This window comes from Salarias fasciatus, chromosome 18 (genome assembly GCF_902148845.1).
Source record: "Salarias fasciatus chromosome 18, fSalaFa1.1, whole genome shotgun sequence".
NCBI classification, from domain to species: domain Eukaryota; kingdom Metazoa; phylum Chordata; class Actinopteri; order Blenniiformes; family Blenniidae; genus Salarias; species Salarias fasciatus.
Genome location: NC_043762.1, coordinates 21,299,038 through 21,324,521, shown reverse-complemented (window position 1 = coordinate 21,324,521; position 25,484 = coordinate 21,299,038). Strand labels below are relative to the sequence as shown.

Here is a 25,484-nt window from a genome sequence, read left to right as displayed (position 1 = left end):
TTCTTCAGAGTTGCAGAAAGGCTGGTTTTCCTTCCCAGTCCTCGAGTGACGTTAGCAGAGAGGATCATGGGATGAGCATCAGCAGCCATCTTGACTTCAAGATGGTATCGTGTTTTCTGCTCCGACGGAAAAGTCTGAGTGTCGACCAATCCCTGCAGCGGACAAAATCATAACAGATACGAAATGTAATGTTTCAGCTTTAGATCAGAAAATCAAAACCTTTGATATTTACCATGATATAATAGTGAAGACTGTCTATCGTGAGTTCCAGCTTTCCAGACTTGACATTCCTCTCTTGTTCAAGTTGTCCTGAGAAAACACCACACTTTCAGAATTAAATCGCAACAGAAGGTTTCTGGTTAGGAAGGTTTTTTTTTAGGGCGGACCTTGAATGAGAATGGTTTTCAGGGGATGAGTGATCCTGAGCAGCAGCCTGCGGGGGTTTAAGGCCAGGTCCAGCGACATGTCCCGGGGGATGGAGGACTGAGGAGTGGCGAGCAGGAGGTGGATGGAGGCTTCGCGGGGCAGCCAGGTGCTTCTCTGAAAGACAAGACCACCGCCGTGAGACTGAGGACAGAAATGAGCTTTTCCAAACCTCAGATATGAATTCTGCCTCACAAGAGGGGAAAAACAGGTCTGCTTTAAACACCCATAACACCTTGCACCTGATGAAGCAGAGAGTACGCCGCCTCCAGCAGGTAGTAAGAGAGGCCTCTGTCCAGCTTCAGCAGCCGGAGAGAGAGGAAGACCGGTCCCGACGGCGGGAGGGTTAGCCCGGCTGAATGGGATGGGTAAGAGGTGTTGGAGCACAGCTGCCAGCCAATCATCTTAGACCCTGAGGGGGAGGCAGGAATCAGCGTTTCATCAACACACATCACTTTTCTACATCGACGCACGATGTTGTGCTAAGTGCTGTAAACTGCCCAGTAATACCTGTGTGTCGCTCATGGTGGTGTAGCGGTTAGCATAGCATTCTCACCTCATCACAGGAGGCTTTGAAAGCTTGATAGGAGTCTTTCTGTGTGGAGTTTGCATGTGCTCCCTGTGCATGCATCCGCCCCCTGACACCCTGAGCTGCATGAGGCAGTGCAGAAGCAGGGAGGATTTCTCGGGACTTACAGGCCTTCTGGGTGCAGGTGGTCTTCTGGACACGGGTCTTCGGTCCTTTGATCTCCTCCCTGTGGTCTCCACTGAGCTGAAAGACTCTGGAGCTGGAGAACACACAGTCAGAGTTCAGAGCTGATATCTGCCCTCTCATCGCCTTACTTCAGAAAACAGTCAAATACATAATCCCAGGATGCATTTTGGGGTGCTTTGAGGCGGTCTACCTGACAGAGATGACGTCCATGAGGTCCTCCGGGGTGTTCAGAGTGACCCTGACGTCCCGTCCTTCCTGCATCTGAACGCTGCCGTCCAGACTGGTGGAGCTGTTGAGCTCGGCGGCCCACTCCACCGCGGCCGCCCCCAAAGCGCTGTCGACCCCAAACCTGGCCGACAGGCCGGCGTGAGCGCTGAGAACAAGGAGGACAGTTACGAGAAACAGATTCTCAGAATAAAAAGTCAAAGATGCGGCCGTTGTTGCATTTAGCATTAATGCGATGTACCTGGGTTTAACGTATCCGTTCAGGGAGAAGTGACGTATGTCCCTGTAGTTGACGTTGCCCTTCAGGTGCAGAGAAAGGAGAGAGGTGATGTTGATGCCCAGTTTGATGGGAACACCAGCCAGAGACGGCAACAGAAGCTCCTCGGTCGCCAGCAGGGCCCGGTGGTTCAGCTGGACCTCGTTACCCTGGAAGGAAGAGGTGGAGGAACGAATGATCAGCGATACGAGGAAACGAGGATAAAAACGATATACTGTGAACAGTAACGGCTGTCATACCTTCAGTAGCTGAACAGCCAGTCCGGCCAGGCTCAGGGACACCTGATTGAGTTGACTGTAGAGATCTTCACATGTAAACACACTGAGCTCGTTCCCAAAAACCTTCAGGCCAACCCAGCACCTGGGCCTGGTCTCGCCCATTTTCCTTCTGCCAGACAACTTTAAATGCACAATGACAGAATGACAATCAAGGTTACGAGCAAGACTGTGGCAGGAGACCTTTCCTTTGTCGCCAATATCACAAAGGAAATAAGAGTATTTCATTATTTCCCAATGAATTAAAAACAAGAATTCAAAGGTTATTTAAATCAGTTATTGTTGTTAACATTTTAACAAGTCATTTGAAAATTGGGCTTTGGTATTCAAGTGTAGGAGTATTTTATCTGACAAGAAATTGAGTAGTTTCTGAACTTTATTCTGGTGTTTGTTTTTTTTTCTTTACAGATTTTCAACCCAATAACAAAACTGACTTCTTGGAAATGGCGTTAGACACCTCACCATTTCTTTCGCCTGGTTCAGGAAGCTGGTGCCAGATAAACATGTCTCTTTCTCTCCTTTATCGCCATCATCAGCTCTTCTTCTCGCCCTCCGTGCTTCCTGTTTTCCATGGCTAACGGGGGGCTCCGTCTCCATTTCATGGCCTAAAAGTTTCTTCAGAAGTTGTTCAGCATTTTCTACATGAAGTTCCACCTGGGAGCATGAACAGAACGTGTGGATGTATGAGTGTAGGAGACTTTCCCAGCTCAGAATGACGGTGCGTCGATGAAGGTCACCTCCAAAAGGTTGTGGGCTCGACCGTGAAAATACACGGTCACGTTGGCAGAGGCAGATCTTGGCAAAAAAGATTTTGGGGAGAAAATGAGGGAAGTTTCCACATTTGTTATTCCCATGCCTGAAACACATTAAAAGGGAGCGAGACAAGTCCGTCAAATGTCTTGAAATATTTGGATTTTATAGTATTAGTGCCGATATGCAAAAAATGTGAAATATATACATCAAGTCATCCCATAATGAAGATTACCAGAGGCAACGGTGTAGTCTGAATAGGACGAGAATTTGAAAAACTCCGCTTCGAAGTCCCTGCTGATAATGTCATCAGGCAGTGACTCGATTAGCGCCTGCTTCATGGGGTCCTCGCTCCGCAGAACGTTGGTCAGATGACTCCACACAAATGAGCCCACTGGAAAACCCAAACACAGAGAAATCTCTTCAACAGGCTCAGAGAACGCAAAATAAAAGTCTCATGCGAACGCAGACGTTCCGGGCCTCCTGTCGATCAACCGCTGAGGTTCTTTCATCAGACCTTGGCTGGAGGTCTCGCTCTTCAGCATCGTCTTCACCGCTTCAAACGCCTGCCGATCCGGGCACCGCATGAGCTGCTGGTATGCGGCGATTCTGACCTCAGAATCCTCCTGGGAGGAGCAGTACAGCTGCAACAGCACAGACCTCTGATGGAAGGAAACCGCTGTCAGTTCGCCGTGTCAGAGTCCCTCTCACCCTCTCACCTCCACCAACCAATCGTCACTCAGTTCATGAAGACATCCCCACATCAAATTACAATTTGAGCTCATTCAGGTATTCTTAGGTCAATGTGTAGGTTGAGCTCAGCAACATTCGTGTTGCAGTTTCAAATGAACGTCAGCGCATCGTTTTCAGAAAACTCACATCCGCCGAGCAGGGAAAGCGCCTGAAGGCCTGAACGGCGGCGAGCCTCAACTCCAGAGCTGCTGAGGGGTCCAGCATGCATCGACTTAGCAGAGGAGCGAAGGATGAAGCAGACAAACCGGCGTTTCCCACTGATTTCAGTGCATAAAACAACTGTTGACGACATAATCATTATCAACAACAGCTGAACAGATGTCTTCATATGACAGTCACACTGTATGCACATCACTGGAGGTACCTCGCTCACTCGCGTCGGTTCTTGTCCTTCACAGCCGCCCTTCAGGATGTCCTCCAGTGCTTGTATAAAGGTCTGGATCTGAGGATGCTCGCTGCAGGACCTCTGAGACTTCCGGCACAGTTGGTAGGCCAGAGACGAGCCGGCTAACAGAGCCGTGGTCCGCAGCTCTGGGACCTCCAGCAAGGCCTTAAAAAGACAGAGGACACTGTTCATATGAACAGATCTCACGAGTGGACACCAGAGCACTGATGTGTGACTGAGGCCACTGTTCGGTCCCTACACTGATGGATCCAATGATCGGCGGGGACGGGTGAGGAGTGAGGGCGATGGTGGTCAGAAAAGACCGAGCCTGTGCTTCCTCCAGCTCTTTGCTCCTCATCAGCTCAGACAGTAGAAGGATGCAGTGATCAGATCCACATGCTGGCAGCGCGTCCAGCAGAGGACGCCTGTCCAGAAGGATTGACATGAAAACATCAAGATCAAAATCTGCTGTTTGCCTGATAACTGAAGTTTTTTTTCCTCTAAAAATAAGTTTATTTTTTGTTGATCTTTGTGCTTCTGCCATAAATACGTCACCTCAGTGACACCTCACCTTGACATTGTGTGAAAAATAATACTGTGCTCCAACAATCATCAGTGATCTTCGTCAAAACGCTGGAAACATTTTTAGCAGACAGCTCAGCTGATTCAGTTTAAAGACATGAAAATCAATGCAGCTGCAGGGAACTGGCTGCTCTTCACTCATTAAAATGATCCAACATCTATTGATTATGCAGTTTGTTTTTGTGAATGAAGGGTTAGAATATTCATTGAACTTTTTCTTTTAGGTTCAAATTTTAATTCTAACATGGATTGTAGCCTGACAGAAGCGTCTGTCTGGACTTTAGTGTTCTGATGTGTGAGTTTTTTTTCAGTCACACCTTCAATAGAAAGGCAGAATGTATAACATCCAGTGTAATGCAAAGTGTAGCGATGCATTCAGAGAGAAAGAAATGATCAAATAAAGGTAAAGTTTTTGTGAAACTGACCAGTCGTTACGACATTTGAAAGAAGTTTCTTGCCAAAGTGTCCTGAGTTGAGAGAGATCCAGATGTTTTAGCTGAAACACCAGCTGGAGGAACTCTTTTGATACCTTAGGCAAAAGAAATACACACAATGAACAAGAAGAACAAGACGATTTCTGCTCAGACAGCTCACTGACTATTAAAGGGGTGGGTTTTTTCCCCATCCTGTCGTTCACTTAATCCCCTCACTGTTATTACACAATGTGTCCGGGTCAGATGAAGCCTTTTAAATACTTCCCATTAAAACCAACTATGACGAAGGTTGCCACTGTGATTGGCCTCGGGTATGAAGAGGAAATAAAAGTATCAAGTCATGATTCTGTGTTGTGAAAGCGCCTCATTTACACTGGTGGTAATGACAGCAACGTCTGAAATATCAGGGACGAACAGTGAAACAGAAAAAAATATATATTAAAAACTGGAAGCTGCTGCATCTCTGTTTACCAGCTTTGGGTCTGAAGAGAGGCTGCATAACATCCTGACAGTCTGTCCAACTTCATGTGGCGTTGAGGGTCTGGTTCTTCCTGGCCTTGCTGCTGCTTCATCCTCAAACTGCAGATCAGTCGGCACACCAGCACCTGCTGAATCTGCAGACACGATCAGGGAGACGAGCATCAGACTCTATCCTTGTTAAACAGTGACGTTATTGTCATGATGCCGAGTCGGACCTGCTGATAAAGGCAGCCCCGGCTGGGCTCTCAGGAGGAGGAGGGTGGAGACTGTCCGGGTCTTCACCCACCCTGGAGTGCTGGACCATCCAGCCACCGAAACTGCCTCGGTACAGTTAACCTCCTCCATCACCGTCGACGCACGGCGCTGGACACAGTGAAGTTCTGCCTGAAGAGACTGGAGAGAAAACGAACCAACATTTATGAAAAATGTCAATCAAAAGCAAAAAGTTTCAGCTTCTCAACAGAAAACAAAAAAACAAAAAAATTAATGAACTTGATTCATCCAACAGTGTAAAAATGTTTTGCTCTGTTTGTCTGAATAACCAATTCACATTCGTACAGATTAATGCTATGCAGGTGATCAACCTCCACTGGAAGGGACTCCAGGTTCAGTGCTTTGACACTTCCTCACCTGAACAGATTCTGACAGATAACCCTGGATATCTATGCTTGTTTGCCACTCAAATAATTACATCAAGTTAACTGGACTCGATTATACGCCTTGGAAGATGTTATTCTCCTTTTCTAAGCTTCATCAGTCGTTTCTTCTTGGTTATGTTCTGAACGCTGCTGCTTAAACGATGCAGTTTTTTTTTTCTTACAGTCCCTATATTCTCCACAAGAAGTGAATCATATCATCACTGACATGTTTAACAGAGACAGAAAAGAACTGAACCCACCGTGTCTTCGGTCAAAGCCACTGAGTGAGACCAGAAGTCATCGAGTCTGGACTGTTGGCACCGCTTTACGTCCCTGGTCTTTAGCAGCAGAGGTCCTCTCCACTCATACCTGCTGGTGCAGGAACCATACACATCCGTCTGAGGGAACAAAAACATCAGCTTTTCAGTGTGGATAACAAGACGTTAATGTTCAATTCCAAATAAGATGGACTCATGTCGATAGCCGATGTTCTTCACACAGATTCATTGAACTCACCTCCTTGACTAATTCCAGTTGGGATGTGGTGGGGGAGGTCTGGAGCATGCTCAGTATGGCCCGTTTAATGTTCAGGGCCCACACCTGCTCCCCCTCCTGGAGACAGAGGGCCGTGACCTTTCCCCCTTGCAGGGAGAACTTGAGGCGCGCTCTCTCCAGTGACTCCCTGGGAAACAAAAACACCAGATGAGCCCCTCGGGACCAGAGAACACAGACGAGCGGAGCGTCTGAAGAGAGTATCACATTCATAGAAAAAACAGTTGAAGCATTCCTGAATGATCTCAACTTAGACTTGTTTTGGTGGAAATGAAGAGCAGACAAAAGTGTACAAGTTTTAAAATGCATTGCGCATTACCTCAAACTTTTTAATCGCTGCACAGAATGTTCTTTTTGAGGGGAAAGCCGCTTCACCTGTGGATTTCTAATCTATTGGACAAGTACGCACATGAAATCACAACAAAATGTGGGGTTTTTTTCAACGTGATTTTAAAAAAACTATTGTAAAAGCTGACCTGCATCATTAAGTGACAGTCAGAGACCGCTTCGATGTCGACCACACAGTCCAAAGCCAGTCCATTTCTGCCAGCGCTGGCGCCTTGAAGGCTGGTGTAAATGGTCGTGCTGTACCTGTAAGTGTACCTCACCCCTTTCTGATAGGACAGGTCAGCAGGAGAAGCTCCGACTGACAGAAGATTCACAGTCAGAAAACCAAAAAGTCCCAATGGATGAATTTTCATATAATATTTACAAAATTGCATGGAAAAAAATATAGTGTTCTTCCAGTCATTTTCATGAACTTACATTAAATTTTGCAACAAATACAATTCTCACCTGAGCAACTTGAATCACAAAGATTTGGTTCCACCTGAAGACAGTCACCTACTAAATGGAAACATCTGAATGAAAACTATCTCATAGCTAATGACAAAAATACAAAAATTCTCATTAAAGGAAGTTTGGCAGATAACATGGCAGAAGAACATCCAGAATCAACAAAAATACTAAACTAGCACAAATCAAATAAAACTTACCATGCAGAAGCAGGAAGGTTAGAACAATATGTATACAATCAAACAGCAATAGTAGCACAGCCATAGCCACCCAGAGTCGCCTCTGAGCCTCCACATCTAAGTGAGATGAAAACCGAGCACTGTTCAGAGCGCCTGAAAGACCGGGCTTGTGCGTGGGCCACCACACTGACCCACGCTGCACACAGCAGCCAATCAGGAAATACCTTCCATGCTGGAGCTACAAACATTCGCTGAGCCAATCACTTGACTCACCGCTGGGCCTCGCACATCATGAAGTTGTCTTGTACGCCCAGCGTTTCAGACAGACTTGGGAGATTAGAGAGACAGCATTCTCTCTTTTTTTTTTTTTTGTAGAAAAGGTAAACAGTTTAAAAGCCATCAGGCCACTGACACACACGAATGAAGCAGGGGTGATGGCCATGTTCATAACAGAGGAGAGATTTTCAAAGTGTGGGATGAAACTCAAAATCCATCTGTGCACAGGAAGAACATGCAACAATTTACACTGTCAGTCATCTTCGCCCATTCACACACACAATCACACTCGGAGTATGATGCTCTTGAATGGGAGGATTTAGTATTCAATGTTTGACCCAAGGAATAATGATATGCTTGGCAAAGGCATCCCATATTTCTTTTCCCATGCTGCTTTGAAGTCTGTGCATCTTAATCCTGCAACTCCAGCATCATGGTCCTGCACGCTGTAGATCTAAATCTTTTACCCTATTTGCCAAATTATTTGACAAATGAGTTATCATCTGCAGAGCCTTTCATTTTGATGGGATCGTGGTGGGCTGGCTATCAAATATTCTATACTATGTAAAGTTGTTTTTTGTTTCCTTTTTCTATTATATTCAATACTTTAAAAAAGTAGGCCATTGCTTTACAGGGTGGCAGCAATAAAATACAGTGCAAACTTGATTCAGTGACTGTTGTGAGTTATGGGAAGGCCTCTATTTGTAAATTAATAAGGCAGATCACCAGCTATGAATGGACATTGTACATATAACCATATTCGATAAGTCACACAACCACTGGGGATTCCAATCAGTTAAACGCCGACTTGTAAACTTCGCAGAAGAGAAACTATCGAGGAATTGAAACCCAAACGAAAAGAGGGACTCGTGTCTGTTTTACGGGTAGAAGCAGGTGAAAAACTGACGCTCTAGGAAGCTGCGAAGACTCTCCGTGAGCCACGTTCGTCGGCTGAACTACAGCCTAATTACACAACACGCCCTCCATCCCCATCTCCTGCCCCCATCATTACCGGGCTGCCTCCCGGTGCCACCTCCTCTCCACGCTGCACCCGCCTCGCCGCGCCGCGCCGCGGTCCACGCCCGAGCTGCGGCGTCACTCACTGCGCGCTGCTCTTTCATGGTGCGTTCACGACCCGGAGAAAAACTGGATCTACCAACTATATTTAAAAAAAACACCGTCCATGCACTTTTTGGGAAATTCTCTTGAGGATAATCACTGTGGTAAAGAATTATGTTTCCTCATTATACCACATATCACATCCTTGCACTATTTTCAAAAATCATTTAGTTACGAAAACGCACAATAATGTTCTGAAAGAATAACTAAAGCTGGAGATTCACTGTTTGTGTGAGTAATTTCGCTTGTTTGAGAAAATTATCAGTAGCGATGTATGGTATTGGGTTGTAATTGGGAAATTCAACAGCAACGTTTGATTTTTAATTCACCCCCATGTGTAAATTTTAATTGATGAGACAGTGACCGGGGTTTACAGGAGGACCATGAACGCAGCTTAGTCCGAACCAGGGGGCGTAGGTTTGACCGGCTTCTCGGAGGCTCAGACACAATGAACCGTCAGACAGAGAGGGGCACGCATGTTGGACCCGCCGTGCTAGCACGATTTTAGCACATTAATACTCTCATTCGTGCCTTTTCTTTTAATTGACTTCCTTGTTTTTTAAACTGCTGGTACAATGTGTGGCTGTAGCGAGGCGTAGCTGGAAGCGGTCGGTTCGTCGAGTTTGATGAAAACGAGGTCGGGCTCAGGCTGCCGTTAGCCCCTCCTGGTGGATTTTTTTTCTTTCTTTTTTTCTTTTCTTTCTAAAGCCAACCAAACTCAGCAGATAACGATGTCGTTGACTGCCTCATCTGATTACTTCGCCGCCGAGTGTCTGGTTTCGATATCCAGCGGTCCCGTTCTGCACAGACCCACCCCGGTCGCCCCCGCCAGCCAGCCTGCCACGGTGGGCCTGCTCCCCGGGGAGCCCGACGGGTCGAGTGAGGACAGGGAAGTGCGGGAGACGCTGAGGCTGGAGGGAGCCAGCATGATGGCGGTGGCCGGGATCCTCACCGACCTGCACGGCAAGTTCCGCCCCATGTCGGCCTACTCGGAGAGCAGCAACTCCTCCTGCGGCGGGGAGAGCGGCTACACCACGTTGTCCGACCCGACCACCCCTACCATGACCCCCTCCGCCACCCCGATCCCCGGACAGCAGCAGCAGCTCCGGGGGGGAGGAGGGGGCGGCGGCAGCGTGGGCCCCCCTCGGTCCCCGGTGAAGCGACATCAGTGCACTTTTGACGGATGCAACAGAGTTTACGGGAAATCGTCGCACCTGAAGGCGCACATCCGGACACACACAGGTAACACGTCCGATCACATGTTGTGTGAAACTTTTGTGTTCAGCGTTTGTAACCCGCACGTCGTTACTGTTACACGGGCGGCGGGGCTATCGTGCAATTCCACTTTATTGGATTAATTTATTGGTAGCACGGCGGTGGGTGTTTCATTGTTGTTGTTTTTTTCCTGTGCCACCGGCTTGATACAATTAACGTTGGCAAACAAAGACAGAAAAAAAGTCCCCTCAGAGAGTCTGACAAAGAAGTAAACTAACAAAAGAACTGGGCTGGACGTTAAAACCTGTGACGAAAGTCTTCCTCCGGCTGGATTTGCATATGAAATGAACGTAAGATGAAACCCTCACGTCGACAGCAGCGGGCTGATGGGCGGACGCTCCTAATGGCCGCGGCAAGTGCACGGAGTGCGTTCAGCTCGTCTGGACATCACCCCTTCACCCCTGTGCCTGGAGAACACTGCAGATCCACTTTATTCTGTCTGAGAGGCGTGGGTTGGAAGAAATAAGCGTGCACAAAGAAGCCGGGCCGAGTAGGGTTGCGTTACCTCAGCTTATTTTCACACATTTTTTTTCTTTTTTTTTGCTGAGAATTGTTTTTTCAGAAAGAGGAGAAAAAAAATCTTGCATCCAGTTATATCATTCGTGTTTTTCCTCGAGGCAAACCTCTAAATGAGGAACTGAGCAGCCCCAAGAGAAGAGCTGCGATGAAACAGTTGATTTTCAGCGTGCATGTGATTTTTTTTTTTCTCGCAAATGAGGGGAATCTTGTGTCCAGTGTCACTGAGCAGGCGCACATGGATTAAGGGCAGGAAACTCTGGGGGGGAACGCCCACGGAGGGTTCTGCAACAACAACGTGGCCGGGCTTTGTGATCTTGAAAATGGCACCGAGCATCCTACTCGCTTATCCCGGGTTTGACTCGTGTTCCCCGCCAGAGATTAAGGCTAGCAGTAGCTCAGCACGACTAATCTGAAGCATCTTAATCCTCCATAGGTTTTGTCACGTTATCGACAATTCAAGGATTATCGTTTTTATTTACGCCATGTTCCGTAAATGGAAGGAGAGTAGTGAGTTTTAGTCGCAGTTTTGGTGTTTAAGAGGTTTAAGTCAAAGTTCTCCTGGGGGGTGCAGGTATTTTATTTCAACAGATTGTGAAATAAAATTAGAGGAACACAGAATTTATGGCCTTTGTTAATTTGAAGGCAAACTATCACTTCTGCTTTAAAGTTAGAAGTAAAAGTTAATGGGTTATAATAAAATTGTGAACATCAGATGCTGACCAATGTGCAGCTAAAATATAACAATTAACAATTTACCTGGCCTCCAATCAAAAGGCATGTATGGTCATAGGAGTCAGGAAATGCTGTAATTTACAAAACTACACTTAAATATAAATGCATTATTTGGAAAATCTCAAACCATTTTTTTAATAGAAGCTCTGCCATAGATTCCCATCAGTGTTCAGGTTGCAGCACCACTACACACAAACAGTTGCAGGTCAAAGCGGTAGCAGTTGACCTAATAGTGCATTATTCAGTCTATATAAACATTCATATAGTTGTTCGGAATGTATTTTCATGTGACGTTGAAACAAATCAATAGCTTTCTGTACTTTGACTTTTTATGTGCGAGTTGGTTGCTCAGGGACTGAAAACATGCAGGTTAATCAGTAAAGACAATCCTGAGGTGAGCTGGATGTCAGTCGAACCAGTCGGCTCGCTGCACTTCTTGTTTGTTGCAGTTGCTGAGTGTAAAAAAAAAAAGAAAAGAAAAGAAGTGTGAGTGTGGCGGCATGTGGCGAGGAGAGTGGGCTGTGAGGCCAGACCGCCGTATGTTTGCTCCTTAAACAAATCGGTTGCATGCTTGGAGTGTGAGCCTGCTGGTGGCTGACGGTTTTCCTCTGTCTCCTCGCTGCAGGTGAGCGGCCCTTCCCCTGCACCTGGCCCGACTGCGACAAGAAGTTCGCCCGCTCCGACGAGCTGGCCCGCCACACCCGCACCCACACCGGCGAGAAGCGCTTCCTGTGCCCACTCTGCGACAAGCGCTTCATGCGCAGCGACCACCTGATCAAGCACGCCCGCCGCCACCCCGACTTCCAGCCGTCGATGCTGGGCCGCAGCAAGGCCGCGTCCTCCGCCTCTACCCACGCCGTGCACGTTTAGGACGGATTAGGTGTGTGGTCTCCTGCACTCAGAGTTTGCGGGACGGGGCGGCAGTCTGAAGTTAACCAGCTACAATCAGATCCACTGATTCGGATTCAGCATTGCTGTGTAAAATAAATGTGCACACTTGAATTCATACACAAACACACACAGGGTTGGGTGTTTTTCATCCACAGTTGCTATGTGGCCACTAAATACCTGTTCAATTTAAGTCGTTTTTAAAAAAAAAAAAAGAGACCAATATGCGTAGGAATCGGAGACTGACTGAGAAATGTGCTTTGTGATTCACCTTATCGTTTCCTGAAAGCAGAACTGGACCTGCTGTGCTTTCATCGGGGTCGGCGCACGAGTGTGACGTTTACAGTTTGTTTGGGAGCAGCTAACGTTCAGAAGTTCTCCTAAAACTTCTCTAAAGACAGCAGTGAGCTGGTAAAATGTCATCACCTCCTCACCACCTGTAAATCCAAGACACGTTTTATGCAAGTGCATTGACTCCGATGGCAGCAGAAGTGAGAATATCCTGTGAGACATTGATTTTCAGATAATAACCAAAAGCTCAGTTCATTGTTGGTCTCTCTGTTGATAAAATAGCGGGTAAATCAAGGTACTTCGTCCTTCTCTCAGACTTTAACGTAAGAAATGTTGAGCTGCCCATTAACATGATTTTCCTTGAACCAAAAAGAGTCACAGGTTGCTTCAGATGCTTTATGTTTATATGTTTGATTTTCTCTCAGAGCAATTCATGTTGCACTCCAGGATTGGATAGGAGCCTGAAACATGAAGCAGATTTCATCTGATGTGAAAGAAGCCCAACCCTAAACAGGAACTCACAGTGGTGAGCCGTGACACTCAGACTGCAGGGATTTTACACATTTTCTGTTAGAAAAAGAAAAACTGTGCACAGTCATCATCAGCCAAAAGTCCTCTGGTTTCTTGTGGTTAATTTCTAGATTGTTGTGCTCCTTCAGTATCATTTATTTGCCAGAAGTAGCACAATTTTGTGATATTAGATAGCGAAGCAGTTTTTATTTTAAATCTTTTTTTTTTTTGTTTGTTTGTTTGTTTTAGCTTTGCTGATTCTACATTTTAGTGGTGAAACATTCCTTCATTTTTATTATATTAGCACCCGACGCTAAATTTTCCCAAATATCTTTTTCCAGCATACCCAATTGAACTGTAGAGCATTGCTTTTTGCCAGACGATGGATCAAATTTTACTGTGGTAGACCTGTTTGCACGCCATCCTCAAGGCAAGATTAGTTTTCATCCATTAAATGGTGACACATAATACACGGCAGTATTATGTCTAAAATTGATGCAAATGTATATAAGCTTTATGCTTTCAATGTAGAAAAATGGTAATGCTACTAGGAGCAGAATTAATACGTGATGAATCGTAGTCCTTATATTAGGGGTAAAGTTATACGCTTGATAGGATGGCATTGCCTGTGAGTGTTGGTGTGTGTGTGTGTGTGTGTGTGTGTGTGTGTGCGTGTGTGTGTGTGTGCGCGTTTTGTTTTTTTTATATATATATTTTTTAGTGACAGAACTGGGAACAGTGTATGCAATGGTATCTCGATATTTGAGGAGTTTTGGGGGAAGATTAGTCTTTATGAAAAGCGCTGGCTGAGTGGAAATGGGCGGCGGAGATCAGCTGTGCCAGTGGCATTTCTGTCAAAAAAACAAAAAAAAAAAAACCCAATAAGCATCTGATTGTTTTCACCTCAGATGTGGTGAAGCATTCAGGAAGAGGGTATTGGCAGCATTAATCACGGCTCTGTTCTGTTTTTTTTTTTTTTTTGTCTCACTAAACCTGACTCAGCCAGTCGTGATATTGGTCGAACTGTATCTGAAGGATACAAGGTTTTTGATGACCCCCCCCTCCCCTCTCTGAAAAACCCATTTCTTCAGGATTGATCTGCTTTGAAAAAGCCACTTTTCCAACAACCAGCCTCAAGTGCTTGTAATTTGACTCCAGACTCCCGCTTTTTCTAGACGGCTGTCAGTCTGTACAGACCAGTTGAAAACTGAGCTGCCTGCAGTCTGGGCCTTCCCCTCAATGAAGGAGCGTAAAGATTTGTCCTTATTTTAATATAAAATCCAAGCATCGCATCTATGAGAGAAAATGTCGGCATCGCAGGTCCCCGTTCAGACTGGCGCCTGTCCAAACATCCCCTAAAAAGAAAAGAAAAAAGGTCTTGTATAACAGGAACTGCCCCTTGAAGAAGAACTTCCTTTTTTTAACCAAATTAAACAAACCTCAAGTAAATTGTGTATTTTAGATCTATTTACATCCCGTGTCCAGGTGTGATCCTAGAGAGCTTGATTGATGTTTTTGTAGTGTTTCCACACTGTTTGTACCGCTCATGGACATATTCCTTTATCTCAGTGAACAACACCTCTTCAGGAAACTCTGAAAGCCTTAAAACTATGTCATAACTACTTTGCACCATGTTTACAGTTGATCATCAGATAGGTATATATATATCGACGCCCTCCTGCAGGCGCATTACACAGACTCATTATGCAATACCGCACTTTTTTTCTTACAGGTGTGTTTGGCTGAATAGTGTGACGGCTAGCACTGTTACTCTGTCTCTACATGGGAGCACTGTGGAACTTTGCTGATGTGTTGATAACCAATGGTTTGCAAAAAGAAAAAAAAAAAAGAAGGAAAAACTGCCTTTTCTAAGTGCTTTAGAAAACGTGTTAACAGAACTTGGTGTTAGTTGCTTTCTTTTTTTTATTGTTTCCTCAGTTATCCAGGTCGTCTGTCGTGGACTCTGTCTCGTTTTCACTGTACTGACTTGTTCATCTCCTCTGCACTAAGCTCAGCCAGAACAAATGCAGACGTCTTCCTCCTCCTTGTCGAGCAGCTTTTCTCACTGCAGCTTCGGTTTTCCTCTCCGTGCTCGTCTCCTCTCTGTTTGGAGTTTTCGGTTGCTGCTGGCAGTAGCCTCCAACACGGGCCGTCTTCACACACTGTACTCTTTCAGACGGGAATATTCTGCTTCCATCTCTCCTCACTGATGGAAGTGTCGCGGACTCTCAATGCTATTTCAACAAAATAGACCAGAACATACCTCACATTTTCTTATTTTCTTTTTTTTTTTTTTTTTTCTTTTTTTTTGCAGTGTCTGTACAAAATCCATCCAACTTTTTTTTTTTTTCCGAAATTCATGTAAAGCCGCCGGGCCTTGGATTTCTGGATTTCTGAGTTTTGATTCTATCAGGTAGCTGATCTGTCATGTACCCTTGTCCTTACTGATTCTATATGCAAACTTCACTACTACCTGTGTCGCAGCAGAAACTCTCCTTTTTGCCTCAACGAGCCTCTGTTGCTCCTGGGAGGTGGTAACTTCCTGTTCTCTATGATTCCTGCGCCAGATGTCTTTAAAGGCCCTGCTGTGGCTCCGACGTGCAGAGGTAGACGAGGGGGCATCGGGGAAAAAGAAAAGTTAAAAAAAGAAGGAAAAAAAAAAAAAGAAACCCACAGTACAAATATGTGTAGACTGTCAACTCACTGAACACGTCGTTTGAAAAAGCTCAGTCCAAATCTCTCTGTTCATATCACTGAATGTGGCACGACGGCGGCTGAGCAGAGTTAGTCCTGCGCCGCCGCCGCGTCGAGGAAGAAGAAAAGCGATAATTGGTCTCGTCACCACACTAATTCAGATATGCACATTGTACAGAAGTGGATGTTTTGTTTTAATTGCTTACATGATGTAATTTTAAAATCCTCCTATTGGAGCTTTAGCCGAGGTAAATAGGAGGAGCTGTGGAACTAAATAATTGCAACAAGCTGTTTTGATATTTATATTCTCAGGTGTCTTAAAATTTGAGCATCGGGGTTTCAATATTTCCTGTGCAACACCGAAGTACAAGCATGTTTTTATTTCTTTTGTTGTGCTGATTAATTTATTACGTATCAAACAAGACAACATATGGATTGTGTGGTTTAACTATTCTTTTCATAACTCATTTTGTGATATGGAACAGTACTAATATTAAATGGTTCCAGTGTTTGCTTGACCAGTGCTTTTCTTTTTTTTTTTATATATATAAAAATGAATAAAAACTTGCTACGTTTACTGCTAATCTTCTTTGTGTCCTTGGGTGTTTTTTTCTTTTTCCCGTGCAACAAAGGCACCGCTTTAAAAAGAAGTGTCAGACCTAATGAAGCGTAGACAGCAGTGAAGGGACCAGAGTGACTTCGCAGCATCTCGGTTATGCTTCATAATTACGCTGCTTTCAGCAACACGCCGTCGCCCGTTAGAAAGGCGAACGTGACTCAGTAATCCACCTCGGGCTTCATCTGAACTTTTAATGAGGGTGTCGCTGTCAGGAGGCGGCTATTCAATCCCAGAGACTCCATGATGGCCTCCTCTCTCCGCTCGGTACAGAAAGCGGTGAAACTTCAGTCACGTCGGTTTCCTTTGGACCATTTTAAGAGATGATTTGAAATATTCATGAAAAAAATAAGGCTTAAAACCAACTGCTTTTAGACTGGACTGTGCGGAGAAAAATCCAAACTCAAACAGAACTGAACCAGACTCCAGTTTATTTAGTTTTTTTCCTATGAGGTTTGACAGATCGATCGTTGAGAAACGCGTGTCGAATCGATCGGCCTCCCTCAGAGCTCGTCTCTGCTGTCGCTGGCGGCGGCGAGGGGGGGCCCCTGGCCTCGGAGCCCCGCTCCCTCGGGCTCCTGTCTGCGTTCCCGTCTGTCCCAGTCGGTCTGGACCGTCTCGTCGTCCCAGATGGTGGAGGTCTCGGTGTCGCTGAAGTAGCCGGGCTCTCCGGTGTAGTGTGTGGGAAACAGCAACAGGGGCTCCACTGAGAACGCCCTCAGGCCCCTGTGCTGAAAATGCTGCATGTACTCTTCTCTAAGAAGACAAAGCCAGGTTTAAAAAGGAGGAATTGAACTGGAAATAGAAGGAGTTAGACAGTAGGAGACCTACTTGGGGTGCTTGTTGAACATGACAGGGAGGAACTCATCCACCGGCAGCATTTTGCTGAGGGGATTTGCGTTCATGAGCTTCCTGGCACCCTCCAGAGACAGGATGTACCCCAGCGTCCAGTAGGAGTATCCTGGGCGGACCAGGTTCCGCACACCCTCCACCCTGACCTCCGGCTGCTTCGCCTGCAGTCGCTTTCGGCCTACGTAGCTAAAAACACACAAACGAAAACCACTGAGGACGATCACGCATGCAGAAGGGTTTGAAAATCTGAAATAACTCACATGAGGTCCCAGTCAAGCCCCGCTGCCTCTATATTCTCCATAACGGCGACCAAGCGGCTGTGAAACCTGGGCTCGAACCTCACATCATCCTCCAGAACGAGCACCTGCTGCAGTTCCTGCTGCACCACCTAGGGGGCGACACACAACAACCTCAAACAGCCTCCAGTTCTAGCTGCCTGTCAGCTCACTGCTCTGTCTTCTCAAACATGAGCGTGAACCTGCTTCCAGATGCTATGGTGGCTGAGGAAGCAGCCGACCTCCCCTCGGGTCAGCTGGCGGTCCGAGTGAGGGTCTCTGTACCCGGGCAGCATGTCGATGCCCAGCTCCCTCAGCCGGGAGGAGTTCAAGGCTCTTAAAAGATAATCCACAAAGTTATCAGTACTTGAAGTTGTCGTACAAATGAAATACAAAGACATGTATTTTCTCTTGTCTCACAAGAAAAACATGCAAATAAAAAAGTAAAATTACGTATTTTCTTCATAGAGGGGATTTTTCTTTACTCAAGTTGTGTTTCTTTACTGAAATAATCAGTAATATGCCCAGTAAACACCAGCATAGTGCTTATATGCTATGTTCATTTGATATATATTTTGTTTATGAATTACTGAGTCACTTTCAATGTTTTCAACGGTCATACTTGCCATCCACGGCTTCCGTCAGAACAGCATCGATGCCCAGGACGGCCAGAGACGTGAGCATCCTCTCCCGTCGGTCTGAGCGCCGCTGCAGGTTGATCAGAAAGATCTGCATGTGCAGGAAAATAAAGTCACGAAAAACACAATTTATGTCTGGAAAAATAAGTAATAAATACATTCTTGTACCTCATCAAAGCCCATCTTTCCGGCTTCTTTCAGTGGAGTGTGCACGTGCTGCGAAGGCTCCATGGTGTAGTCAACTGCAGACAAAGGTCACATTTCACAAGAAACACGATGACTTTTATTCACTGGATGCGGACACCTGGACGTGTTTGACTTCCAGCTGATGTGAGATTCTCAAATAAAAAGTTGAGAATTGAGAGGCGGGAAGCTTTAACACAGGAGTGAGGCATGTGTCACTTCTGTGGGAGCAAAAAGGAAAAAGATGAATTATTCCCCAAAGCATCAGGGAGCTGAAGAGAGGACAGAGAGGCTGGGCCTTCTCCCATCATGGAGCTGGGTGACTGGGTTCTTACTGAGAGCCTCGGTCAGCATGTGCGTGAAACTCTCCCGTTCTTCCTCCAGACTCTGGTCCTGGTTCAGGGGCACCGGTAAATATCCGTAATGGTCTCCGTTGCACGCGTACATCTGAACACCTGCAGAGATGCAGATGAGGCCTCAGCTCCGTGTTATTCCGACAGGCTCATGTCAACATGCACAACAAGAGCAGGACCTATTGGTGCAATAAGTTCAGCGATACTTCAACATTTTGGCAAATTGGCCCATTTAGGGCAATTCCCTAGTCATTTAGAACAGCATACTTACTTTTTTTGTGAGGGCGAGCTGTTGTTTATTCAGCGGTGGGTCTGAGGAGAGCTTCACGGCGGACATAATGGAAGTAGACGGTACAGTTGCTTCCCTCGTCAAACTCATCAAATACACAATCCAACAACCCCAAAACACTTTGGTGGACATGTTATAATCCCCACATTCACTACGCTGTGAAATATTAATGCAAAATTACGAGATTGAGTGGTTTTTGCGAAGATTGCTAAGACGGAACTACTTACTAAACATGGCGTCTGGGCGTAGTGATTTCAAAAGAAAAAGTAGTTCCCAGTATTTGCTTCAGTGTCATAACGCTACAATATTATTTGTTGGTGTTTCACAGCGTAGTGAATGTGCAGATTATAACGTGTCCATCCGAGTGTTTTGGGGTTGTTGGATTGTGTATTTGATGAGTTTGACGAGGGAAGCAACTGTACCATCCACTTCCATTATGTCCGCCGTGAAGCTCTCCTCAGACCCACCGCTGAATAAACAACAGCTCGCCCTCACAAAAAAAGTAAGTAGGCTGTTCTAAATGACTAAGGAATTGCCCTAAATGGGCCAATTTGCCAAAATGTTGAAGTATCGCTTTAAGAATGAGAATAAAACTAATTAATTTGAATTATTATTATTATTTTGACCAAAAAATGTATTTGAGTAGCAAATTCATACCAGGAAGACTATTTTTCAAATCTTTCATTAGATTAGAATTATTTTTCTGCTGTCACAAATCACATGTGAAAATCACATTTTTTCCAGTTTGAATTTAAGAAACGATTGCCAAAGATCAGATCTGACCTGCTTGCTCAGCAGAGAAAGCGAAGACCATGATATCGTCCAGGTGGTACGGGTACTGAGGGTGAGGGGGGTGGAAGGCCAGCGCCTGGCTCGCCATGCGCCTCAGGTCCAGCAGGTAGGTGGAGTGCACCATGGGAACGGCGAAGCAGCCGCGCCGCTTCCATTTCCTGATGGGGATGTAGTCCGGCGTCCGTCTGTAGTAGCCCTGCATGGACACTCAGTGAGCCTCCTGCGCTTTCGAGCAGATGTTCTGCCCAATCGAGACACGCGGCGGTCCACTGACCTGAGGTGTGATTCCACACCAGAAGTTGGAATAAAGACTTTTTGACTCCAGCATTGGCGCCACGATGGTCAGATTCTGAGCCATCATGTCGGACAGCACGTGACGGTTTGTCAGCAAGTTGTCACAATCTACAAACTGACAGAAGCGAGAACCGATGAGAGAGTGGAGACGCAGGGAAACAAACAGAATCCTGCGTTCAATCAACACGCAGCTATCACTGTCTGCTCCTTTGCAGACTCACCAGTATGTAGTCCGCCCAGAGCCGCCTGGCCGATCTGAGCGCAGCCTGCTTTAGTTTCATCACGTGTGTGAATCGAGAGTTTGGCCAGTGTTTTGGTCCCTCCTCATCTGCATAAGAGCTGAGAGAAAAAGTGGATAACAGGTTCACGATCGCCCTCGGACATGATCAGGATGCTGATGGAAGATCTTGAGGATCTGGGTTCATTTGACAGCAGAGAGACGGACCTGGGCCGCTCTGCTGGTCTCCACTCCACAGAGTGGTACAAAGGCTGCACTGCTTTGAGCCACTCCTGAAGCATGGCCGTGCTGTTGTCCACGCTGTGATCAGAGGCGGCCCTGAAATCACATACACTTAGTACTGAACCCTTTCTCTGTGTGTCTCTTCTCTCATAGCAGCTTTTTTTGTTTATGAGCAGTGCTGCTGTATGTAAAGAATGACGTCCACACACTCTTTCCTTCTATCATTGATTTTCTATAAAGTCTTCAAAATGAAAAGCTGAAAACATGTTGAAACCTCTTTACCAGATAGCAATGCGATCCTTTGGATACTCCAGTCTGTCAAGGCATCCCAGGAAGTAAGGCAGGCTGTGCTGGGCGTTCCGTGCCAGGATGGCGATCAGGACGGTGGGTTTCTGCAGGGAGGACTCCTCCTGAGCGGGGTGGACGGACCGCTCGGCCTCTGTACTGCCGTGCAGGAGCAGCTTCCCAACTAAAACGATGAGACAAAATCTGAAGCTCCCAGGTTTGAGAGGCATATTTCCAACCGGGCAGCTTCATGGCACTGTGGTGTCCGTCTGGTGGACCTGAGGCAGGGGGACAGACTCACACACACACGATACATAACTCACCTCCACCTCCAGGGAGAGTGAGGCAGAAAGTTCAGTTACTTTTATAAGATTATAGGGAATTATTATGGTTGTTGTTGTCATGTATCATGTATTAACATGTCCCAGTTTTTCTTAGAAAAAAGGCTGTTGAATAATTCATAACTTTTTTCTTCTTTAAATGTTTTATAGATCTTCAAACAAAACTTGCGTCATTTGGACATCACATTTGAAAATTTCCCATTTACTTTACAACATTTAACATTAAGATGTAGTGAAATTAAATGATGCTTTATTATTTCATCAATTTCTCTCTTTCTGAAGGTGAAGTGCTGAAGGTGATTTTGAGTTTGACACTTCAAACTTTGGAAAGCTAACCAAGAATAAATAGAAGACAATTCAAGTTCAAATGATAAGAGATGTTAGATTCAGTGTGACACACCTTCACATGTAGTTTTTCTTACTGTAATGTTCTAAGGTATTTGATTTCTTTTTAAATTGTTGTCGCTCAGACAACATAAACTGAGACCAGGTTAAGATCAAGGGTAGAGTACGAAGACCTTAAAGGACTGAGTGAAGACCATTCCAAAATTAAGACCCTCAGCAGAATATCCTAAAATTAAGACAAGGTCAGACTGAGGGCTGAGACCAGGTCAGCACAAAATGTAAAACTTAAAGGTGCATTGAGGAGTTTGCACGTTTTATGCGAAACAGCGCCCCCTGCAGGCCTTGGGCGTAATGCAGCTTAGCGTGCACGGAAGAGGAGAACTCCGTGTTCGCTCGTTTAGTAGCGCTTAAGTAAGATTTAAGTTTCCTTTACCTGGTGGAGTCTGTGCTGGAGCTGTGGCAGTGCTAGAAGCCAGTCTTTTCTTACTTTCTGGAAGATTCTGCTCAGTTGTTGCTCACTAAGCATCTGGCAGAGTAATGGCGGACAAAATGAAACCTAACGAGCCGGAGTGCGCATTACGTCATTCCTTTCAAATTCTCCCCAAAAAAATGCTGGTGCCGGACCGGCACTGCAACTTTTAAGTGACAATTTAGCGCTGATAGAGGTACTTGTAATGAATATGTCAGGGCACATTGTACACATCATTAAAAATGTGTAACATGGTGGAAAATAAGTATTTTTAAGGTTGTAAAACTCCTTAATGCACCTTTAACGTTCTGAAGGTTCAATTAAAACGTGATTCTTCAGAAACATTTTGTTTGAAAGCGGGTAGGATTTTTTTTTTTAAAGAGGGCTCTTTTGGTGGTAAAGCTGTAAGAGTCTTTTAATAACCTGATGTGTTTGAAGTTGGACTTTGTAGGAAAAAATGAACGACAAGAGGGGTCATGTTTCCGTCCGGACGACTTTAAACGTAACACAGCACTAAACCAGCATGCGCGGTGCGTCCGGTGCGTCCGGTCCGCTCGGTCCGTGGCGGATTCAGCAGGTCTGAGGATGAAGAGGCTTTAGAAACAGTCACTGTTCACCATGTGGTCTGAGGAAGGAGAGCCTCCCCTCTGGATCCTGCAGCACCCGGCGGTGAGGAGAGCGCGAGCCCCGCGGGGGTTCCGGGGGTTCCGGGGGGTCACCGATCAGCTGACCTCTGCCTCTTCTTCTGTTCAGTATCAGCAGATGAAGGATCTGCAGGTGGAGGATCGCGCTCAGATGCACGCGGCCTTCCTGGTGTACATGGATCTAACGGAGGGTGAGGAGAAGACTTTCCCCAACTTTTTAAAACATATATCTGTAATCAGTTTAAGCATGCAATACACAAAAAAAAATGTTTAGAGTGAAAGATTATTGAATTAACTAAAAAGTAATAACCATAAACTCAGCTTCCTCCAACTATAATGCAGCAAGTTGAGCACAGTCAGATTTGGCCGAATCAAGTTGAGTCAGTGTTTCTACAGATTTCTGATGTTAAACACAGTAAGCTGCTCGTGCTGGGCTGAGCGGAGTCTCGCTTCTGGCTTCTGGCCTCCTGCAGTGCGTCGCTGGAAAGACGTTTCTTGTGTGAAGAGTTCAGAGCTGCAGCTGTTCTTACTGGAGGCCAGGGAGAAGGAGGGAGCGCCGGTTCAGACGGTCCTGCCCCTGCCTGCCCATCAGGCCGTCACACACCACAGGTGAACGGATGCTGGAGGAGCTCAGTGTGTGTGTGTGTGTGTGTGTGTGTGTGTGTGTGTGTGTGTGTGTGTGTTCTCGTATTTCTATCCTTGTTGGGGCCAAATGTCCCCACAAGGATAGCAAAACGTGGAACGACGTGCCTTGTGGGGACCTTTTTCTGGTCCTAAGTAGGAGAAACAGTGTTTTCTTGACCATGTTGTTGTTACTGAAAAAAGTAAAAGTGCAAAAACATTTCTTTAGGGTTAGGCTTTGTTGTGGTGTGGGTTAGGGTTAGGGTAAGGGTCAGGGTTAGGGGCTAGACATGAATGGGAGTCAATGGACGGTCCCCACAAGGATAGAAATACAAGACTGTGTGTGTGTGTGTGTGTGTGTGTGTGTGTGTGTGACGGGTCCCCCTTTCTGGCTGCAGCATCCGTCTGGCCCTGGACAGGGGCTTCCCCGTGCTGCTGTGCGCCGTGGCGTCCGACTCCACGCTGGTCTACCAGAGGCTGACGGACGGGCTGGTGACCCCCGACCCCCCGGCTGGGCCCTTCCAGGACGTGGAGCGGCGGCAGCACCGTAAGAGGCGGCACCAGCCCTGAGCGCCGCACGGCGAGGAGGAGGAGGAGGAGGATGGAGAGGTCTGGACCAAAGTGCAGATGTGGAACTCCTGCTGGGATGAAGACTCTGAGAGACGTTCCACAGCCTCTGCAGCATGATTTTGCAGCTCATGTGAGATTATTGAGGTGTTTTTGTTTGTTTTTTTTATGATAAACAAGAGTCCAAGAAGTGTTTACAGGATCAAAACGCTCCACCTTCTGGCTTCTCTTTGGTTTCTTCTGGGGTTTGACTTCAACAGATGAGACAGTTCATCTGGCCTGCAGCTCTTTTCCCTCAGATTCCGACTCCAGCATCACCTGAACGGTCGATATTCACCAAACAGTCGCTGTTTCCATCAGACCAACCTGATGAGTCTTGGCCCAGCTGTTGGGGCATTTTTGCATTTTTTTCTGAAGATGTTCTATATTTCTGTCTTCTGTTCAGAGCTGAATGCAAATAGTTTGAGATTAGTAGAAATTATTTCCTAATTTTAAAAAAAGTGCCGTTTAACAACAGTGTGAAACCGTTTGGTTTTGCTCAGACTCTCAATGCATTCTGAAGTTTACTGGTGGTTTATATACATTCACAACACTATTTATGGTCACACGCCTCTTGAGTCTTCGCTGCCCGTGATTCAAATGTTTCTGAATGAAGTATTCAGATTTATTCTAATCAAAAGTGTGTACATAAACTGGAATACTCGGTGTGTAGAAAAAAAAAGCTATTTGTGTAAAGTGTTTTGTTTTTGATTGTTGATGAAGGTCTTTGTTAAAGAGGTTTGCTGTATCTGTGAAGCAGCTTCTCAAAAATGAACCATCAAACAATCAGGTAAAGGATTGGAATAAAAAAAATAAATCACAGTTCACAAGTTAAAAAACAAAACAAAACACTTTTTCTTGAGAATATTCATAAAAACAAAGCTTGCTGTGTTTTTATAAATTACATCACCAGTTTTAATTTTTTTTTTTTTTCATTTTTTGTGACAAAACTGTTGCATCTAAAATAGAATAGTTTCTCTTATGGTTTCACATTAAAGCGATACTTCAACATTTTGGCAAATTGGCCCATTTAGGGCAATTCGGTAGTCATTTAGAACAGCCTACTTACTTTTTTTGTGAGGGCGAGCTGTTGTTTATTCAGCGGTGGGTCTGAGGAGAGCTTCACGGCGGACATAATGGAAGTGGACGGTACATTTGCTCCCCCTCATCAAACTCATCAAATACACAATCCAACAACCCCAAAACACTCGGGTGGACACATTATAATCTGCACATTCACTACGCTGTGAAACACCAACAAATAATATTGTAGCGTTACGACACTGAAGCAAATACTGGGAACTACTTTTTCTATTGAAATCACTACGCCCAGACGCCATGTTTAGTAAGTAAGTAAGTAAGTCTTAGCAATCTTCGCATAAACCACTCAATCTTGTAATTTTGCATTAATATTTCACAGCGTAGTGAATGTGCGGATTATAACGTGTCCACCAAAGTGTTTTGGGGTTGTTGGATTGTGTATTTGATGAGTTTGACGAGGGAAGCAACTGTACCGTCCACTTCCATTATGTCCGCCGTGAAGCTCTCCTCAGACCCACCGCTGAATAAACAACAGCTCGCCCTCACAAAAAAAGTAGGCTGTTCTAAATGACTACCGAATTGCCCTAAATGGGCTAATTTGCCAAAATGTTGA

At 45.7% G+C, this 25,484-nt stretch overlaps 5 protein-coding genes across 6 annotated transcripts; 2 read left to right on the top strand and 3 right to left on the bottom strand.

Annotated features, from left to right (window-relative positions):
• Nucleotides 1-375: 375 nt before the first annotated feature.
• Nucleotides 376-5,633, bottom strand: LOC115405518 (vitellogenin-like). The gene is made up of 15 exons (XM_030115116.1): nt 5,515-5,633; nt 5,291-5,433; nt 4,811-4,914; nt 4,063-4,228; nt 3,783-3,968; nt 3,545-3,697; nt 3,183-3,309; nt 2,901-3,059; nt 2,653-2,771; nt 2,378-2,569; nt 1,605-1,789; nt 1,329-1,511; nt 1,120-1,211; nt 666-835; nt 376-540 (listed from the first exon to the last, which is right to left on the bottom strand). The coding sequence occupies exons 2-15, from the start codon at nt 5,321-5,323 to the stop codon at nt 376-378; spliced, it is 2,034 nt and encodes a 677-aa protein (XP_029970976.1). The 5' UTR covers nt 5,324-5,433; nt 5,515-5,633.
• A 10-nt stretch (nt 5,634-5,643) lies between these two features.
• On the bottom strand, nt 5,644-7,127 carry LOC115405517 (apolipophorins-like). The gene is made up of 5 exons (XM_030115115.1): nt 6,966-7,127; nt 6,809-6,879; nt 6,454-6,619; nt 6,307-6,335; nt 5,644-5,692 (listed from the first exon to the last, which is right to left on the bottom strand). The coding sequence occupies exons 1-5, from the start codon at nt 6,972-6,974 to the stop codon at nt 5,644-5,646; spliced, it is 324 nt and encodes a 107-aa protein (XP_029970975.1). The 5' UTR covers nt 6,975-7,127.
• A 2,149-nt stretch (nt 7,128-9,276) lies between these two features.
• On the top strand, nt 9,277-16,349 carry LOC115405681 (Krueppel-like factor 9). 2 transcript variants are annotated; one of them, XM_030115336.1, is made up of 3 exons: nt 9,277-10,100; nt 12,010-12,264; nt 12,989-16,349. In XM_030115336.1, the coding sequence occupies exons 1-2, from the start codon at nt 9,590-9,592 to the stop codon at nt 12,252-12,254; spliced, it is 756 nt and encodes a 251-aa protein (XP_029971196.1). In that variant the 5' UTR covers nt 9,277-9,589; the 3' UTR covers nt 12,255-12,264; nt 12,989-16,349. The 2 variants fall into 2 exon arrangements, with proteins under 2 accessions (XP_029971196.1, XP_029971195.1); XM_030115335.1 differs by having other exon boundaries at nt 12,010-16,349.
• A 537-nt stretch (nt 16,350-16,886) lies between these two features.
• Nucleotides 16,887-21,034, bottom strand: LOC115405516 (procollagen galactosyltransferase 2-like). Its single transcript, XM_030115114.1, has 12 exons — nt 20,802-21,034; nt 20,505-20,615; nt 20,281-20,398; nt 20,040-20,174; nt 19,757-19,961; nt 18,667-18,786; nt 18,317-18,390; nt 18,133-18,239; nt 17,714-17,846; nt 17,496-17,623; nt 17,215-17,421; nt 16,887-17,139 (listed from the first exon to the last, which is right to left on the bottom strand). Exons 1-12 carry the CDS (start codon nt 21,032-21,034, stop codon nt 16,887-16,889), a joined length of 1,824 nt encoding a protein of 607 aa, XP_029970974.1.
• Nucleotides 21,035-22,483: 1,449 nt separating this feature from the next.
• tsen15 (TSEN15 tRNA splicing endonuclease subunit) lies at nt 22,484-24,933 on the top strand. The gene is made up of 4 exons (XM_030115294.1): nt 22,484-22,628; nt 22,713-22,794; nt 23,077-23,212; nt 23,623-24,933. Exons 1-4 carry the CDS (start codon nt 22,578-22,580, stop codon nt 23,792-23,794), a joined length of 441 nt encoding a protein of 146 aa, XP_029971154.1. The 5' UTR covers nt 22,484-22,577; the 3' UTR covers nt 23,795-24,933.
• The last annotated feature ends 551 nt before the right edge of the window (nt 24,934-25,484 follow it).